Here is a 19,538-nt window from a genome sequence, read left to right on the forward strand (position 1 = left end):
TTATCAAATTATTGAGTGAAACGAGTATTAAACTAATAGTATTCATGAACGGTCGTCTTTCGTTTATACTAACTGTTCTCTGCGACTTCGTATCCCACTGGATAATTATAGATTCTTATCGATATATAAGTAGTTTGAGAGCTTTGGAATTAAATGTGAAATAAAGTCGAAATATCTTCAACTGACAGCACCTTTGAAATATTTGAATTGAAGTGTGACTGCGTTATCCAATGTTTATTTTTCCACGTTATATAACAACTGAATCTTTTCTAGTTTTATTACTAAGTAACACCCGTACAACTGCTAGGATCTAATGACTAGTTTGGGAGTTAAGATATCACATATCCACACTCTTATATTAATTCAAAAATTCAAATTCAAAATTCATTTATTTCAAGTAGGCTTAATATAAGCACTTTTGAAACGTCAAGTCTGTTTGTGTATTGCGGCTCTACCGCCGGTTCGGAAAGCAGATTCTACCGAGAAGAAGCCGGCAAGAAATTCAGCAATTGCTCTTTTCCAATATCAACTATTAAGACAATATAAGAACTAAGATAAACGAACATACTGTATGATTAACCTTTCCGTAGTCGGTCAATAGTAGTAATGAGGAACAAATAACAATAAAGCAAAATAAGAAATTACAAAAGCGAAGTGTTGCGTAATTGAGTCAGACAGGAAACAGGGAACAGAATCGAGTTTTCCCTCCAAATTAATGGGCTAATTAAGAACGGGGAAAAGAATCGACGAAGTGGGGGCGGTTCACTTTCCATTGAGGTAGGTCTGGGACGATTTTTACGTCAGTTTTCAAGTCTTCTTCTAATTTGTCGCACTATTTTGTATTGGCACCTGGGGTTAATTGCATTTCTTGTGGTTTCTTAATGTCGTACTTTTAATATCATTGTAGGAAGCTGTCGTATACTTTAATGGGATGGAAATTTTACTAATCTGTGATTGATGATTAAACGAACCTGTATGTCTATTTGATTTACATATTTTAAAGTTACCTTAAGTATCTTTCAAATATCTTATTTTTCGTACATCGAAATCGGATCTGATAAAACAGATATTATATCCAGTAGCCCCCTTTTTTCGCATTTTAGAAGAAAGCTCCCCTCCTGTCGGAAACCTCTGATTAAAAAAAAAATATCTTTGAACTTGTAAAATTTCTATACCTACAACCTAAACTACCTCATAAGGGTTAGAGTTCATGAGAGGTACAAAATTCTGAAGGATCAGAAGAATCCATGCGTATATTTGCTTCAGAATAAATAAAAATGTACGCGTTACTGACCCTTTTACAATTCCAACGAGAGGGTCAAATTAAGGGATTTAAGTACTTATTTCCTTTTTTTAAGTTACATCCATAAATTTTATATCATGACTTTTATTTATATCATGACTCTTGCTTTCTGCCGGCGCAGGTTAAGTTAAGGTTTGTAACATAAAGATTAAGAACGCACAACAGCCAATACACGACAGCGGGACAATCGCGTTCCCGCGAACATTGGCGCTTGGAGCAATCATAATGAATATTTTATTTTATCATAGCGCCGTCCCCCCGCGCCGCGCACCCCCGCTCCCCTCCCCGCAGCCATGAACTTGACACCGAGCGAAAAATTAGTTCACAAGGCGAAAGTGAACTTTGTACAGAGTTTGCAGTTTTTGAACGAACCTAGTCTCAGATAAAAGAACTTCGCGAGCGGCGTCTTTTACTTTCAAGACTCGACTCAACTTGTTGGAAATATTAACGACTTCTTTTACAACCTATTTTGTCTTCACCTAGGAATTTAGCCACTCGGAACTTTAGATACGATTCTCAAAGGGCTCTGAAAGGTGCCTTCTTATAAAATTTTAGTAAGTAGTGGTAGACCTTTTTTGACAGAGCTAGTTCCGGGAAGTACTACCTTTTACTATTGCTGCAATGCTTAAAGTGCTGTGTTCCGGTTTTAAGGGTGTGGTTGCCGGCGTTATTTATTTATTGTTATTTAACTTTTATTTCTACACAACTATGAAGTTAAGAAAATAAAAAAAACAATGGAAATACAAAGACAGAAGTAGATTACAAAAGGTGGCCTTATATCTTAGTAGCGATCTCTGCCAGGCAACCTTTGGATTAGGGACAAGATGAGCGAGAGCGGACAGCTGGTGTAAAATTATTATAAACCTACATTCAAATACTAAAGAACATATAGATAATAAAAAAAATAAGTAAGGCGTTACAGGCTCATGAGGATTAACACCAATGCCATACTCCGATGGATACAAGGCGGACGTTGCATTACGTGTTCTCGGCATACCCACTACCCAGTGGAAAACAATACGCGAGTGTTTTCCACATACTATCAGGTAGGTCACCTCAATTAGGTTACCTACTCGTAGGTCCGTGAAATAATGCTAAAAAGATGTTTTTTTTACATTATTTGATGCTTTGATGATTGTATGACACTCTACTCCGTAGTTACTGAATAATAACAACTTCTATTATAAACTATTTTGACATTTAAAACTAAGAATATAAGTGCTCGTTTCTCACAGAACACGTCAACCCGCAACTTAATACCAGGGATGAGCTAAGCTGTGTATAGCTAGAGACGTTAACCAATATGCACCTTTTATTTTTATAGCTTAGCTTAGCTCTAAGCACAAGCTAAGCTAAGCATTGGTGGGCACGGGTTCAACGAAGCTTTGTTTTTAGTATAGAGATAGGATGGGTGATCTTCTTCACACAGCTTAACCTTAGTGAAAACGGTCACATTGTTTTGCAGGCCGCAAGCTGTAGCTCAATTACGACCACATCTAAAATTTAAACTGAGGTCTCCTGTTTACAATAACTCCTGTTGGATACTTGCACTAAGTAAGCAACATTTATACATACGATTTTTACAGTTGTCAATTTAGTATACGATTTGTTTTATACATATTTCAGAATTAACATATTTTCACAATAATTATATTGGCAGTTTCCATTTTCTTTAAGTATCCGATGCCAATCCAATGCCAATATTAAATAGGAAAAAAGCTTCCTTTTATAATAAGACAGAAAATATTTCGATAGTGATATACTTAGGTCTCAACTTATTCCGATATCAATGTCGAAATCTTACATGTCCATACCAAATTGACAGATTTACGTTATTCGAGAGTTGTTAAGCCGAGATTGGTTAAAAACCCCCACAAAAAATCGACCAGCATGTTAAAACCATAATCGAAATGATCATAACATAGCTTTTTGTAACGATTTCTACTCTCCACAGCTGGCGCAGTAGAGGCGTTCGTGTGTAGAGACTCCATTGATGACGTTCTTTACAGAGCGGGGTTATTTTAGCACCTCAGAACCCCATCGTCCATCAGTCCTCCGTACTACGTGACCCACCCATTGCCACAATGGTATCGCAACTCTTCTATCTAGGTCCATAACGCTGGTTCCTTTACCGATGTTAAATAGTTATGAAGTATTATAGTGCATTAAACTGATTTAGTATAATGCCAGCAAAACAGGCATTTATTATAAAATTATAGCGAGTGTTTTCTTGAAAGCGTACGCCAATATTGTTACCGTTTCACATTATTAGTAATGCACTGCTAATTAAGTTCTCTGTGGCACAAAGTTGCGCGCTCCCGCTGCAAAAACCCCCTAACAGTTCAAAAAACACGAGAGGCCGGCACTCGTGAATTAACATACTTTACTCAAAGCAACCAAACTAACCGCATATGAGAGAGAAAAAAATCTAACGTATTTCACGCATTCACTCGGTGTATGAGGCTAATTAAAAAAGTACAGAGGTTGGTTCCGCGAGTGGTGTAGTTTCGCTACTCACCGCTAGGTAGCGCTTTTCGCTTTGACAAGTTGCGTTTTGTAGCAGCCTAGGTACATGCGGGGGTTTCATTTTTTAATGAGGTCGCGTATTCGGGAGCGGTGGATGCGGGCTCGCTTTGTGCGCCATGCCGGTTAGGCGTGAGATACGCAAGGGGTATGTGTGTGTATGAAAGGGTTACGTTTAGGTCGCATTCGTTTATTAATAGCTGCTTTGATGCAAGTTTATCAGGCCATTTTTTAGTGTACCTACATCTTAGCTTGCTTAAAAGCCCGCAGTTGAAATTACCTGCAACTACCCTGAGCTTACCAACGCGGGTGGTCCTTGCTGGCTTCTCCGCGAAAAAGTTATTGGCAGATTATTCTACTAATAAAACAATTATCAAGTATCTTTTATTATTGGAAATTCGGATTAGATACCTAGATATATATTTGCTAGGCGGTACGTCTTCCGCCTATCGATTCAGCGTTCCTGGATGATGCCACATAAAAATAGATCCGGGTTATGGGATTCTAACTACCTACTATACCATCTTGACTCCATGACCATGTATCGCCAGGCGAGATGCAGTTAAGGGTCAAACTGTAGTGGATTAAAACTTTATAATTTACACTTACGTTATTCTTTTTAAGCTGTTCATGTTAGTATTTGTTTTTTTAATCATTATATTTTTGAAACACTAATTTCTAACACTAAAACACACTATAACACAAAAATATATATTAACACTAAAATTAATATCTACAATAAATATAAGCCGTCTAAATGTTCACTTATGGGCATGGTACCCAAAATGCTGGCGCTATTGCCCTTTTGAATAGCTAGACTTAGCCGTTGGGCTAAATCTAATAAACAAACCAAGAAAACCTATAGGTAATAACGTATTATCTATAGGTTTTATTATGTGAAATTAAACAACACAAATTTATCGTAAATTTAAAGCCCACAACGTGGGCACGTTGTAAGCTTTCGCATGTTGCGGGTCTAAGCTCGAATTCCCTCTATCTGGTGGAAACATGTGCCTAGCAGAGACACTAAAATACTGAAGATGATGAAACACTAAAACAAATAAACGACTCTACCTGATCTCTTTCTTGAAAAGTAGAACCAACAGTAGTAAGTAAATAAGGAACATGTTTTCTTAACCTGTTCCTTACTGAACAAGTAAAGAGGTACCTACTATAGTTTTCCATAAAGAAACCCTTATCAAGTCCGATACAACGGATACCAGGTTTTCCCCTGGGGAAAACAAGATGGGGTACAAGAAAATAGCAAAAAGCACATCTATTTCCTTTACTAACTCTTGCCCATAAAAATAAAGGTCAAGAATTAACGCTTGACTTCGAATCACGAGGAATGGGGGTTTTCAAGCAGAAAATTTAAAATACTATGGAGTTAGGAGGTTCACCTTGTCCTCGGCTGCGTGTTTGAGAGTTCGTTAAACCATTGATCGAGGACGTGACGTATTACTTGTTTAAGTCTTCCAACCGACATTAAAGGAGCTTAAAGATCTGTGCTCTTAAATTCTTCTCTCCTATATACGAGAGTGATAGCCATGTAGCTATGGGCTTCGGCTCCGTTTCAGGAGCCCGAGTTCGAACCTATAACTTCGGAGTTTTGTGCGTTTTCAATTTAATCAATTGAAATATCACCTGCTTTAACGGTAAATGATAATATCACGAGAAAACGTTCTCCATAAACTTCTTAAGGGCGTGGGAAGTCTACTAATCAGCACTTAGAAAGCGTGGTGGTGGCCTCTTTTTGAAGAGACCGGTGCTCTATAGTGGGCCAGTAAAGGGTTTGTAATAATGATAACAAAGTTGAAATACTTAGCAATAAAAAGGAAGCAATAATAGGCAAAGAAGGAGGATGATCAGGTTTAAATAACGATGGAAAATATAACAACACAAAAAGCAAATACGTTTGAAACTCAAATATTTTCTCTTTTCCAACATAAAACCGCAAAAATACAGTTTACAAGGGTAAATAATTGCAAGCTTTTCCACATTTTAGGTAATATTGTCAGAGAAATGCGTTTATACGATTTCAAATTATTGCTAACGCACAAAGCCTTCAAATGACTGTGAAAGCTTTAATGAAGCTTTGCATAATTTCTTATTGGTATTGGTGACGCTTTGATCAGATTTAAGCTTTAGCTTGTGATGAAACACACAGGTAAGTTATTACCGCCTACCATGAACATCAGCGATCACATGGGCTCCATTTCTATTTGATAGTAAAAAGTAATACTTCAATTGCATAAAATACACATAGCTTAGAAAAGTTAGAGGTGCTTGCCTGGGATTCGAACTCGGCCCCTCGAAAATGAAGTCGAGCTCTTACCCACCGGGCTATCACCGCTTCAAACACGTCAGTTACAACAGATCAAATAGGTTTTTGACGAAGTCACAATGAACAATATTAGATATTTAAAAAAAAAGATACATTTAAATAACACAAAATGTAGTCGAAGTCCTAACCACTATGCTATTCCCACTCTATACAGCGACACTATACACACTCATTTTAACTGCTAAAATAATTCACTGGGTTTAAGAAAAATAATGCCTAGAATTCTGCAAGAAACTAGAGTATAATGCTAGTGTTGGAATGTGGGGATAGGTCTTAGAATAATACTAGTTTTCACTCATTACATTTGACATATTATCGAGCAGAGTTTCCTCCTACGATTACTTGATACAGAATGAATGCTTGAGAAGGTAATGCTTCTACTTTTATACGTTGACACCATAACGAACCAATAATAATATTTTACGATATTAGTTTCCGGTAAGTTATTTCACAAAATATATAGGTAGGTATTACTCTATTTAGAGAACATTAAATATTTATATAAGTAAAATAACGAATTATATAAAGCAAAGTAGTACTATTAAAGAAATTCTATATTAATGAATCTTGTAGTGACGTCACAACGTGTTAATGGCGTAGCGTAGGTATCAGCCAGGTTGGCAACCGCAACCGCAATTTAAAGATTTTAAAATAATGCCAGTGCATCATCATCATCATCACATCAACCGATAGACGTCCAATGCTGGACATAGGTCTTTTGTAGGGAGTTCCAAATTCCACGGTTCTGTGCCGCTTGGATCCAGCGGCTACCTGCGACGCGTTTAATGTCGTCTGTCCACCTCGTAAGTGGGTGTAAGTGGGCGTGGCTAGTACCAGTCAGCCTCCCAAATTGCCAACCTCACCTGCACGAGATGCACCCTGCCGTCTAACCGACGAGGCTCTGGCGACCGACAAGTGGCGGTATAACCACTTCGAATTAGCTAGGCTGAACAAATGGCACAGACCGGTGTCGGGCAGCAGCGACGCCGGTGCGAACAGTCTAGCCCTGCGATGACCAACCCGCCTGCCCAGCGTGGTCATTATCGGGCATAACTTTAATGACAGTGTATAGTCAGTAAATATTTGAAAATGTAATGCACGTTCATAAAAACATTTCTAAATTTAAGAAAAGATGTGACAGCAATAATTTAAACATTAGAAGTAACAATTAACTTACAGTGCAATATACTAGGTAACATAAAATTCATAATTCGTTTGAAGGAAATTGCATACAATTATACAATAACCTACCAATTGACATCTTGGAGATATCTCTCAAAAAGTTCAAAGTTTGTATTAAACGTAAGCTTATAGAAAAGTCCTATTATAGTATAAAGGACTACGTAATCGATAAAAAAGCTTGGGTGTGTATTATTGCTCTAACAAGGTTGCTCTTCTAAAAATTTTAAGAAGTGAGATGGTGATAACAAAAAAAACACTTGGCTAAGTTTGTTGTGGGCTTCTTCTTACGTGTGTGGGCTTCTTGCTACGAGGGTTCCAAACGCGTCCTGGTCGAACCCTCGTTGCTTTAGTTTTAAGTTTACGAATGTGGTTACCGACATCATCTCACTACCGTGCAATACTCATGTACGCATCAAAAGTGCCACCTATGGGCCTACTTGAATAAAGATATTTTTGACTTTGACTTTGACTTTTCTAACATTAGTTATGTCTTACGTAGCAACGAATTAGTACACCTTACATAAAATCTAACAAACTTAAATCTGAATTTCACTGAAAGTTATTAATGGAACCGTGAAATCATTGCAAATTTTCAATCAGTTATACACCAGCGACAGCTTTGTTAAGTCGAATGGTTGCTCACAAAGTGGCTGGGGTTCTGCAACAAAGTGAAAAGTAATAACAACTATTAATAGGGCTACCAATTACAACACCCTCCAAACCTATTATTAGTGTCACTTATCCACTTGATGCAGATGTCATCACTCTTCAAACTCTAACGCCATTGGTGCGAGACTGAAAGGTAAATAATTTTATTCCGATACCATTTGAACGTTGTTGCATTTTTGAAGTTATGTACCTATAGGTAGGTAAAGTAAGTAAAAACAAGTGCCTACCTAAGAAGTAACTTTCGTAGGTATGTTCACGTACAAATTTTAATTTGGATTTAAATAGCTTTAAAGATTGTAATGACTAATGTGTCACTTACATTTAACTAGTGTCAGAGACAACACAAAATTCAGTTAGAATTGGGATTTCATTTATACGTGAATATTCTGGGGTAAACTTATAGGTTTGCTTTTGCCGTGAGTCAACAGGCAGATTTTAAAAATGTAATATTAAACTGCCAGGAATTCCGAGACAGTTTTAATAACTCTTTTCTGTAAGGTAAAAAAAAGAAGAAATAACTATGTTAAAGGAAACAAATAAACATATTTTTTAATATTTTAAAAATAAATTTTACTCTAAAAAGTACAAAAGTTAATTAATATAGATTTTAGAATTTAGATCATGAAATCTCTATTAACTTGTAGATAGTTAACCATTCTTAAATAGGAGATATTATTTTCTTAGTATAATGGTAGAAAAGAGAGACTCATTACAATCTAATAAGAAAAAAATAATATTTCACGGAAAGCTTGATTGTGATATTTTTGTAAGCGCGCCATCTGTACGCGAGTAGCTATATCTTAATCTTGTCCATAGATGTCTCTGGTTGTTATTAGCTTCACTGAAGCCTTATGTTAATCTTTATTAGAATTTCTTAAGTAATTCTATTAATAATTAAATATAAGCATGTTAACAAAATAATTTATGGATTAGGTATAGGTAGTAGGCAGCTGGTGAACACGCGGACTTTACACGCTTTGAGAACATTATAAAGAACTCTCAGGCATGCAGGTTTCCTCACAATGTTTTCCTTGAACATTCAAGTAATTGGAATTGTCAATTAGTTTAAACGCATCTACCAATGAGGTTGAGGTAACTCATAGTTAAAATTAATTTACTCATGAAGCCCCAACGTGTTGAGAAAAACTACCACTAAGCTACGAAATAAAGAGGCTAGGTTTTACGTTTGTAATCCTGTATCAAACTTCTAGATTGAGAGATCTTATTGGAATTGACGACCTACTGCCAGAAGAAAACCAAAAAGATATTCTAAAAACGAAAAACAGTCAAAAGTAATGTCAAATGTAAAATTTTAATTTTGGTTACGGTGAATGTAAATTTATTGTATTTTGGTATTAAAATGACAAATTTGCCGAGTAAAAGGGGATAGCTTGAGGAGTTGCTGTTGACAGGATCTGATGAAATGGTGAAGTGGAGGTACTGCTTAGTTCTGGCAGTTCTGCTACTACTTCCGTTCAGAACTGAGACAGAGGAAGATGATGATGACGAGTAAGATGTTTTACAGTTCATAATGTATTTTATACTATTAAGCTAGCAGAATATTAATTGGTAGAATTTTATAATGCTTTGACAGCAGCTGATTTCTCAAATGGCATCATTTAAAAAAAGAAATATTGTCAATAACAAAACAAAATTACATTATTATAAATTAATAAATCTTTCATTAATTTCAAAATTAATAAATTCTTGTTAATGTTAGGGACAATAAAACTTATAACTAAATTAATTACTGTAAAGGTCGAGCCCGCGTGGAACAGTCCAAGAAAGAAACAATGAGAATTTTTAAAGAACTTAAAAAATATTTACAGAATATACACATTTTATTTAGTAACTTACTAGTTCCATTTCCTTTAAAGTAACCCAAATTTTCACATTAAAATCATCATTGAATCTCGGCAAATTTGTCATTTTAATACCAAAATACAATAAATTTACATTCACCGTAACCAAAATTAAAATTTTGCATTAGTTGTTCTGTAATTTGTGATCAAATTTTTCCGTTGTTACAATATTTTTGCTTCATGCTTTCGTCATGAGATATATCACCCGGTCTATTATAATAAGGTTTAAAGACTTTTTTTTATTCTTAACTTTATTGTAATCTATAACTACATAATACTATATAAACTTTGTCATTTAGGTTAAAATTAAAAAAAGTTTTCTTTATTAGTGAAATAAAAAAAGTAAAAACTAAATTTTTGATTTAGGTTATATTATCGTAGTCTTTTATCTTTATTTGCTTATCTTTACCGTATTTTTTGTTTTATTTATGTGTCATATGGGTATTTGGTCTGAAAGAGAAGCATTTATTATTGTTATTATTTTTATTTTTTAACCTGTTACTCACACAATATATTTATCGCTTATATATAGTATTGCTTATGATGTATGCAGAAAATTTAGTTTTGAATAGGTACATTTAATGAGTTTCAGAGCCGACCCTGCCAAAAGACACGTTTGAATCTTCTTTTCTTTATCAGAGTTATTTACCTAGCTCCTTTCAACTCGCTTTGAAGAAGCTGGTGTTTTTTTTATGCTTTTCCTTGATATTCTTAAAAGTCCACGCCACTCAGTGACTTAGTGGGACATCAATTCGGTAGATTGTGATTAACTTTTAAATGTTACAGGAGAAATGAAGATGAGGATGGTGAGGATGATACTGATGGTGAATATAACGAAGAAGATCAAGGCAGTCCCAAAGTTGGACAAGGAGTAGAGAGGACAGCTCCTACTTTGTTATTACACACAACTCGCAGTTCACCTGTTACCAGGCATGATTAATTATAAGTATTTTAAAAATTATTCTATAATTATTTTTAAATAATATATAAAAATTGCAGAACTGGCGTAAGACAGATCTTTTATGTATGAAAGTTTTAAAAGTGCCCGTGATTGGCTTATCTGAATAAAGAATTTATGATTTTGATTTGGTCAAGATGATATTTTGTGTTAAATTATTGTTTGAACTTTATTTGAAAAAAGCAGCGTTGCTAAATAACTTAAAGTTAGTTGGGATACGGGAAAAATACAGGAAATGTTACGTATCTACGTTGCACCCATTTTTTTCAGGTCCATCGTAGCTACCATGTCCCTGTTCTTTTAAAAAATAACAAGTTACTATTGATACACCAATTTCTAGAATTTTTGTTGTTTTCATTAATAGAAAATAAACATAGGAAAATGGAGAAGTTAAAGTTTTACATGTTTTTTTTTAAAACTATAATTTAATTATTAGGAATACTAGTAACACCTCTAAACAAATTGGGTGAAATAACCGAGTAAAAATATTTTTTGGACTTTATTTTGATTAAATCATCTTTAAAAACTTACTTTGTCGCCGATTACTCGATCAACTTCAAACTGTTGACGGCCAATTGGCGCAGCGGGCAGCGACCCTGCTCTCTGAGCCCAAGCCCGTGGGTTCGATTCCCACAACTTCACAGTCACATTTTTGTGTAATGAACACGAATGTTTTTCAGTGTCTGGGTGTTTATATTTATAATATAAATATTTATCTATATTATTCATAAAAATATTCATCAGCCATCTTAGTACCAATAACAAAAGCTACGCTTACCTTTGGGGCTAGATGGCAATGTGTGTGTCGTAGTATATTTATTTATAAAAAAAAAATTTAAACTGTAAAAAATTACTTTATTAACTTTGTATGCGCTTTGGAATTCACGTTTTTTTAAGATAACAGTAATAATATCATTGTAAACAGGACTACTAAAAAGCGCCCCCTTGAGTGTTATGTGTGTGCTTACAAATCCGACACGGCACTACGAGCATGCCTGGATCCTACCAAGTACAGGTTAGTAGCTTACTTACGAATCGTACACTTCAGTGGGTCCGTACTTAATCCCGTTCGATGCGACATACAGCTGTCGCGGGGGAATCAGAAGCGTTTACATATATTTTTTCAAGCTTTTACTTAAATTAATAGGTATTTGAGTCAGATTTTGTAACTGATTTTTCTAACATAGTTATTTATACCCAACCGATTGAACTAAAATTTCGCATACCTACGCATGTCGGTTGGTGGTTTTATGAAGCTCTGTTTTTAAGGTTCTTTCGACGTTACCTATATTACGTTTATTTGTGTATATATCGGACCTCCCCTACATGGCCGTGGGTTCGATTCCAACAACTGGATAATGTTTGTGTGATGAACATGAATGTTTTTCAGTGTCTGGGTGTTTATCTATATATTATAAGTATTTATTTAATTATTCATCAGTCATCTTAGTACCCATAACACAAGCTATGCTTACTTTGGGGCTAGATGGCGATGTGTGCATTGTCTTAGTATATTCATTTATATTTATTTATGTCACCCCTATATGTCGGACTTGAAAAGATTTTCTAGTCTCGTCTCATCGTCGTCATCTTAGTGAGAAGGGTTTGGGTCCGTTGTCTTCCACGCTGGCCCAGTGCTTTTGGATTCACACACCTTTGAGAACATTACGGAAAACTCTCAGACATGCAAGTTTCTTTACGATGTTTTCTTTCACCGTTCAAGCAATTGTTATTAAATTGCTGAAAACACACAACTCCTAAAAGTGAAAGGTCGATCAAGTCGATCCCAAACTCGGCCCCCTCGCAATTAAAGCCGACGCATTAACGACTAGGCTATCACAGGGTCGGCTTCTCAAGATAGTAGGTCAATTATACATATATATGGATACAAAATGAATGGATTTATTGAGAAGAATCTTAAACCGCAAAACATTAGCATTAATTCAAAGTTTAAAAGCTTGTATTTTATCATACTTCGTTTCTATAATAATTGCAATATCATATTTATATAGGTAATAAATCTTGTCGTGAAAGTTAAGGGTTGTTTTATATTATTTAGGGTGCATACAATGACATGCCACAGCTCGGATGACAAGTGCTTCACGTCCGTCACGTCTAAAGACAGTTCGTACGAGGCAGTAGTCCGCGGATGTCGGTCAGCGTGCATTGGCTCACCAGAGATCACATGCTGTGAGGTAAGCCATGAGATTGTTTGTTTTTTGTAAAGTTAACGATTTACTCGTTATGATATGTCACAGCTTAGATGACAAGTGTTTCATGTCAGTCACTTCTAAGAGCACTTTATACGAGGTAATCGTCCGCGGCTATCGGTCAGCGTGAATTGGCTCACCAGAGATCACATGCTGTGAGGTAAGCCATGAGAACAAGGGTTTAACATCCGCCACGTCTAGAGGCAGTTCGTATGACGCAGTTTTACGTGGCTGTCGGTCAGCGTGCTCACCAGAGATTACATGCTCCGCGGTAAGCCATGAGATTGTTTCGTTATTTGTGAAGTAAACGGTGTACTCGTTATGATGTGTCACAGCTTAGACCACAAATGGTTGATGTCTAAAGGCATTTTATATCAGTCGCTTGTCCGCGGCTGCCGATTAGCATGCATTAGCTCACCCGATGCTTTAAGATCAGCCACTTGAGTTATAGGTTAATTTGTAAAATAAAAAGCGTATATATTATGGTACGTCACACTCGTCGCTTAGACTACAAGTGTTTCACGTCCGTCACTTCTAAGGGCAGTTTTTTTGGCAACGAGGCAATTACTATGATATTGTCTCGTTATTTGTGAAGTAAGCGGTGTACCTTCTCGTGAGTGTTTCACATCCGTCACGGTGTAGTAAACCGGTAACCGTATATATAAAACAGGGATATCCATCCCCTGATGGATATCCCTGTTTTATATAGGGATTAGTGTGGATGGATCTACATTCAAAACAGTTTTTTTTTTAATGTCGTGTTATTTAACAGTCGTGAGTTATTTGAAGTGTAGGGTTAAGAGCTATCGCCAGCTCTTGTCCTGTCATTTTAAAGAACAAAGATAAGTAGATGGTATCGACGGCCGATTAACGCAGTGGGCAGCGATTCTGCTTTCTGAGCCAAGGCCGTGGGTTCGATTCCCACAACTGGACAATGTTTGTGTGATGAACATGAATCTTTTTCAGTGTCTGGGTGTCTATCTATATATTATAAGTATTTATGTATATTATTCATATTATATTATTCATAAGCCATCTTAGTACCCATTACACAAGCTATGCTTACTTTGGGGCTAGATGGCGATGTATATATTTTCGTAGTGTATTTATTTATTGTTATTGTTATAAATAGATATTTTTCTCTTCCAGCTGAATCGCTGCAACCATCAAGCGTTTGCGATGCCCACAATGGTGGCCCCTCACGGCCTGGTTCAAGAAAACAAAGCAACGAAATCCCTCCATCCATCCGTCCTCTTCTTCGTGACAATATTACTAGTCTTGCAGACGGTCGTCAAGGTGTCATTTGTATAAACATTTTATGACAGCAGAACAAATAATCTTATAAAGGTCATACATTCATTTGAGAGGACTCTCAATTGTTCTTACTTAGCTATTTCTGAGGCAGCAGCAGCTAATATCATGCGACCTTTATGCAATTGTTTTAATGCAAAGCTGTCAGTTTTAAAAAAAGAATCTCTTAACTCAAATCAGCTCTAAAAGTACTGGTCCGCATTTTACAATAGTTTATGAGAAGAGAAAAGTATATCTATCGTCAATTAAGTTTAGGTTGGGATTCACCGTAAGCCATAATAAAATAGAAAGGATGGCCTTATACAAATACTTATATTTTAATTATTTTTTATCTTTACCTACTGAATAGTAATCTTACAGGCGACAGAAGTCATGGGTGTACTAAATCAGTGCTATTTGCAGAGCATGTTTATATGAAACGCCTTGTCGTGCCTCTAGAGCTGTTACGATATTAAAATAATACTGCTTTAAGCGATAGCAGTAAGCCCCCAAGAGATGAATAATGATGCCAATAATAATAATGTTGGGATAACGTCACGTGGAATTTGTAGTGGATGTGATTGTAAACTGTTTTGTATCTTTTATCCATAATTTTGAGATTGTATAATATGACGTTTACGAGAGTAATAAAATGTGTGGACGTGAGTTATGAAAGTATCAGCTGTTTTTCTTAATAGTTTTTTACTTTCAGCTAATTTTTTTATTTGTTATTTTAATTGACGGCTAAGCATATGGCCCACCTGATGGTAAGTGGAAAACCATAGCCTATAAACAGAGCAACTCGACACAGGGCAATCAAGAAGCACGTGTTGCAATATGCCGTCTTGTGTCCATTCATTTTAAGGCGTAGGTGTTAAACCTCATGTGCCTGTTATTACACGGGAAACGACGCCTTTCAGAACGGAACACAGCATTGCAGAAATAAGCTTGGCTGGACGAGCTCTGTCTCAAAAAGCGCTAACTACAAGTAACTTAACATTATACATTTTACATCTATTATTTATTATTCATTTATACTTCCTGTCTTCATATCATAGTATAGGTATTTTGTAGGGAGTTCCACAATCCACGGTCCTGGGCCGCTTGCCTCCAGCGGCTCCCAGCGACTCGCCTGATGTCATCTGTCCATCTCGATGGCGGCCAACCTACGCTGCGTTTACCGGTGCGGGGTCGCAATTCCAGCATCTCAGGACCCCAACATCCATAGGTTCTCCGAGCTATGTGCCCTGCTCAGTTGTCGAGCCTACATAACGTAAATCAGAATAGAGTTTTCCGCGGTTGTCATACGAGGCGACTTAGGGAATATAACGGAGAATTGTTGGCAGGAGGTTCCGTACTACCATCTACTGCAATCACCAACCTGTTTACCCTGAGTGGTGATTATGGGCATTCTCTCCCGTTGGGAGAGGCCTTTAGTCCTACAGTGGTCTGTTTTAGGCTTTTGGTGATTAGATCGACTTTAGTCATCTTGGAACAAGTTTGGAGTCTTTGGGGATGGATACGTTACATCCAAAAATACTCGTAGATAGATATTTATGCCAAAAGTTGTAAAATAGTGCTGTTTTTATCCACGGTAATGTCGTAAAGACCGTTGAGATCCCGTGGTCCCGATTTCACCTACTACTACTGGTAGGACCACGGTATGCCACAGCACTACTATTAAAATAAATATACTACGACAATACACACATCACTATCTAGCCCCAAAGTTAGCGTAGCTTTTGTTATGGGTACTAAGATAGCTGATGAATACTTTTATGAATAAAATACACAAATACTTATAATATACAGATCAACACCCAGACACTGAAAAACATTCACGTTCATCACACAAACATTTTTCCAGTAGTGGGAATCGAACCCACGGCCTTGGACACGGAAAGCAGGGTCACTGCCCACTGCGCCAACCGGTTGTATTAGTATAGACTTCTAGTAGAGAAGTTTAAAGATTTGTCTATAACAGAATTGACAGCTTTGAGTATTCAAAGGTCATCATCATAATCATCACCAAAGCTTAGCCGCCCTGGGTGGGCATTGGCCTGGTGAAGCAAGGTTTTCCATCGGGAACTCCCAAAACCCTCAGATCCCTCTGTATTCCATCATTTCACCGACGCCACTCGGCCTATACCCCTCAAATTTTCCCTCTATCAACCTAAAGGGATCTCGTGTAGTCCATCCATTACACACACATTACACATGTCTCAACCATTGCATTCTTTACAGTATTTTAATTTTAATGGTAACGCAATGGTACAGACAAAGAACAAGAGTTCGTAAGGTATACAAAGGTGGTGGTAGTGTATTCAAGTGTCTGTGCCCGCAGCTTTTCCTAGATTTTAAGGGTTATATTCAGTGTTAGTCAATTGTGTGTGACTTGTAGGATGGAACGTTTTTGCATAAAGCATAAAAAGTCAGTGTGTGTCGTGCTGAAGAGCCCCGAATAGGTTGAAAACTAGTCGGACAATCTCTGACAAAATTCACCTGAGCTTAGCCCCATTTTCATATTCGGTAGGAAACAAAAGATTGGATTTAGGACAATACTTAATTTTTGATTTCTCATTATGTTTAAAAACACCACTAAGCAAAAAAAAAATCCTCTCATAGTAAACAAGTCATGTTCACACGCGCCGGAAGTAGGATCAATTGGGCGGAAGACTTGACCGGGGTCGAGTGACCCTTCCCTTGTCCCTTCAATCATATTGAGCCGATAAGCCCTTTATGAGGGGTGGCTTTTCAGATTTATTCAAGGTTATGACACTTTCCTTATAAAAAGGCATTCTGAGATATATCATTCAAAGAAAATAATACGAATTCATGGGTGTAAGTAAAATGTAGAAAGCTGGAGTAACAAGGGCGTATGAAAATAGATCGCAGTAAAAAAAGCCAAATTGATTTATTTCAAATTGGGTCTATTTTATAAGCTTTTTGATGTTGGAGCAGACAAAGTTTCTTTTCTAACATCAACATTTTACAATTTAACAACGAATATTATACACTAGCTTAGCTAAGGCGAAGCGTACTGTTACCAAAGAACCATATCATTAAGAATTTTATCAGTTGCTCGCTTATTTGTATAGAAAACAAGATTTAAGTTAAGTACAATTAAAAAGATTTAACAAAGATTTAAATTATGCATTGGTAGGTTTGACATGAGGAATCAATCAACGAATTACGAGGGTCGAGTACCAAATAGTTTTTAACCCTATAAATGACTTCTTCCTCTTCCTCATAGCAAGATCATAGATGATAGTATGAGAGTTCAGAGAAGGTAAAGATCTATACGTTTCAACGTCAGTCAACTCTAATTTTTAACCGATTTAAAAAAAGGAGGAGACTCTCAATTCAATTGTATTTTTTTTTCTCTTATTCTTTTTTGTAATCCCAGAACTTTGTCTTTTGAAAAGTGTTATTTTATCAAGAGAAACTGATGATGAGGACCACAGGTGACCACCAAAACTACACAATAATTAGTGCTACACGGGTTACTATTCTGGAGCTGATGATGATTTAATTACTTAATCATTTTTAGGAGCAGGTTAGGAGCAGTTGATATTTGGCTATTATAACATAATTAATCGCAAATTTACCCACATTGTAAAAAAAATTCTTATGACAAAAATTACAACTATGTAAAACAACTGAAAAGCATGAACATGTCAAAAAATATTTTGACCAGTTAGTGTGTCTGTTGTCCAAAATTAATTAATCTGATTCAAAATCTTCAGAGATTTAAATTCTGTGTAAAAATAGATAACTTCTTTTACTGAACAGGAACTATCAAATAACTCATAACCCACTAGCAGATATTCACCCATCGGAAATTCCAATAAACCGCATTTCCTCCCTCGTGCACTCAATTTAGGGTGTCCAGTTAAGAAGCCAGTCACTTGTTCTAACATATGGACCAAATTTACTGAAAGGGAAAGCTCTAACGACAACCTTATTGATTCATGTTAGAAGTGCCTTATCATAAACGGCTAAGGTCGCTTTCAGGTTGACAGGTAGCGTTTTGGAAGGTTGCGTTTAGGAATTTTATAGGGTGAGAAAATTCCTGATATCCGGGCCGGACTTGTTGGTGATTTTATTGGGCAACAAGGGTTTTCGGTGTTAACTGGCATGTGAGAAGTTTGGTCAAACAGGGGAGTAAATATTAGCCAGTTTACGTTGGGTTCGGAAGGCGGAGAGGTTTGTTTTTATTACATCATTGCTGTTAAATGATTTTGATGCTTTCATCAAATTAAATTCCTTATAATTACTTTATTAGTCCGTTTCTCTTCATAGAAAAATAGTCTTTCGAAATAGGTAATAAACTTTATTTAAGTTATGTGCGTTTAAAGCAATTAAAATATCACTTGCCGGTAAAGGAAAACATCGTGAGAAAACCTGTATGCCTGTGAGTTCTCCATAATGTTTTCAAAGATGTGTGGAGTCCACCAATCCGAACTGGGCCAACGTGGTGGACTACGGCCTTAACCCCTTCTCATTGTTGGAGGAGACCCGTGCCCTGTAGTACCAGGACCGATACTGGGTTAACATGATGATGATGATGATTCAAATAAGCCTATTGAAATATCTATTGCTGGACATCCTTTGTAGGGATCTCCAAACTCCTACCTTTACTGCCAAAGCTAGGTACGTTTTCCGTCGCACGTGCTCGTAAAGAATACATAAAAGAGCATATTTCCACCAAATTTTGAAAAGGCTAGCAACCAATTCCGATTCGAATAGATACGGTCCACACCTGGTCCAAACATAAAGCTATGATCAATCATTATATATGGCACGCTCCGACGGCCTGCGGATTTGCACAAACTATTGTAGAGTTGGGTACTAAAAATATCGATTATCTAGTCTTGTCGATATCGATGATCATCAACTTCAACGATCTTTACAATCTACCCGTGCTTGTGGTGTACGTAGGTCACAGTTTTTAAGCTATTTGTTCACATTAATTATAAAATTACCGTACGCCTAAACGAAATAAGTAGTAGGTACCTTGTCACAAGTACCGAACACCGAAAAGTTATGAATGAATGAATATACTTTTATTGCACACCACAAAAAGTACATAAAAAAAGAAAAGTATAACGAAACAACGTATAAAATTTAGTGGCATTATTGCTTCATAGCGACTTCTTCCAGGAAACCAATGGGAAAGAAAATAAATACACAAAAT

The 19,538-nt window shown here is 36.5% G+C and overlaps 1 protein-coding gene across 1 annotated transcript; it reads left to right on the forward strand.

The window, feature by feature from the left end:
* The first annotated feature begins 9,325 nt into the window (after positions 1 to 9,325).
* On the forward strand, positions 9,326 to 14,994 carry LOC120631574. The gene is made up of 5 exons (XM_039901210.1): positions 9,326 to 9,530; positions 10,670 to 10,813; positions 11,767 to 11,856; positions 12,901 to 13,036; positions 14,201 to 14,994. The coding sequence occupies exons 1-5, from the start codon at positions 9,445 to 9,447 to the stop codon at positions 14,360 to 14,362; spliced, it is 618 nt and encodes a 205-aa protein (XP_039757144.1). The 5' UTR covers positions 9,326 to 9,444; the 3' UTR covers positions 14,363 to 14,994.
* The last annotated feature ends 4,544 nt before the right edge of the window (positions 14,995 to 19,538 follow it).

Source organism: Pararge aegeria, chromosome 18 (assembly GCF_905163445.1).
Source record: "Pararge aegeria chromosome 18, ilParAegt1.1, whole genome shotgun sequence".
NCBI classification, from domain to species: Eukaryota; Metazoa; Arthropoda; class Insecta; order Lepidoptera; family Nymphalidae; genus Pararge; species Pararge aegeria.

Coding starts and splice junctions, on each gene's coding strand:
- LOC120631574 (XM_039901210.1), top strand. CDS start 9,445: ATGGTGAAGTGGAGGTACTGCTTAGTTCTGGCAGTTCTGCTACTACTT. Junction 9,531..10,669: donor GAGGAAGATGATGATGACGA/GTAAGATGTTTT, acceptor TAAATGTTACAG/GAGAAATGAAGATGAGGATG. Junction 13,037..14,200: donor CAGAGATCACATGCTGTGAG/GTAAGCCATGAG, acceptor TTTCTCTTCCAG/CTGAATCGCTGCAACCATCA.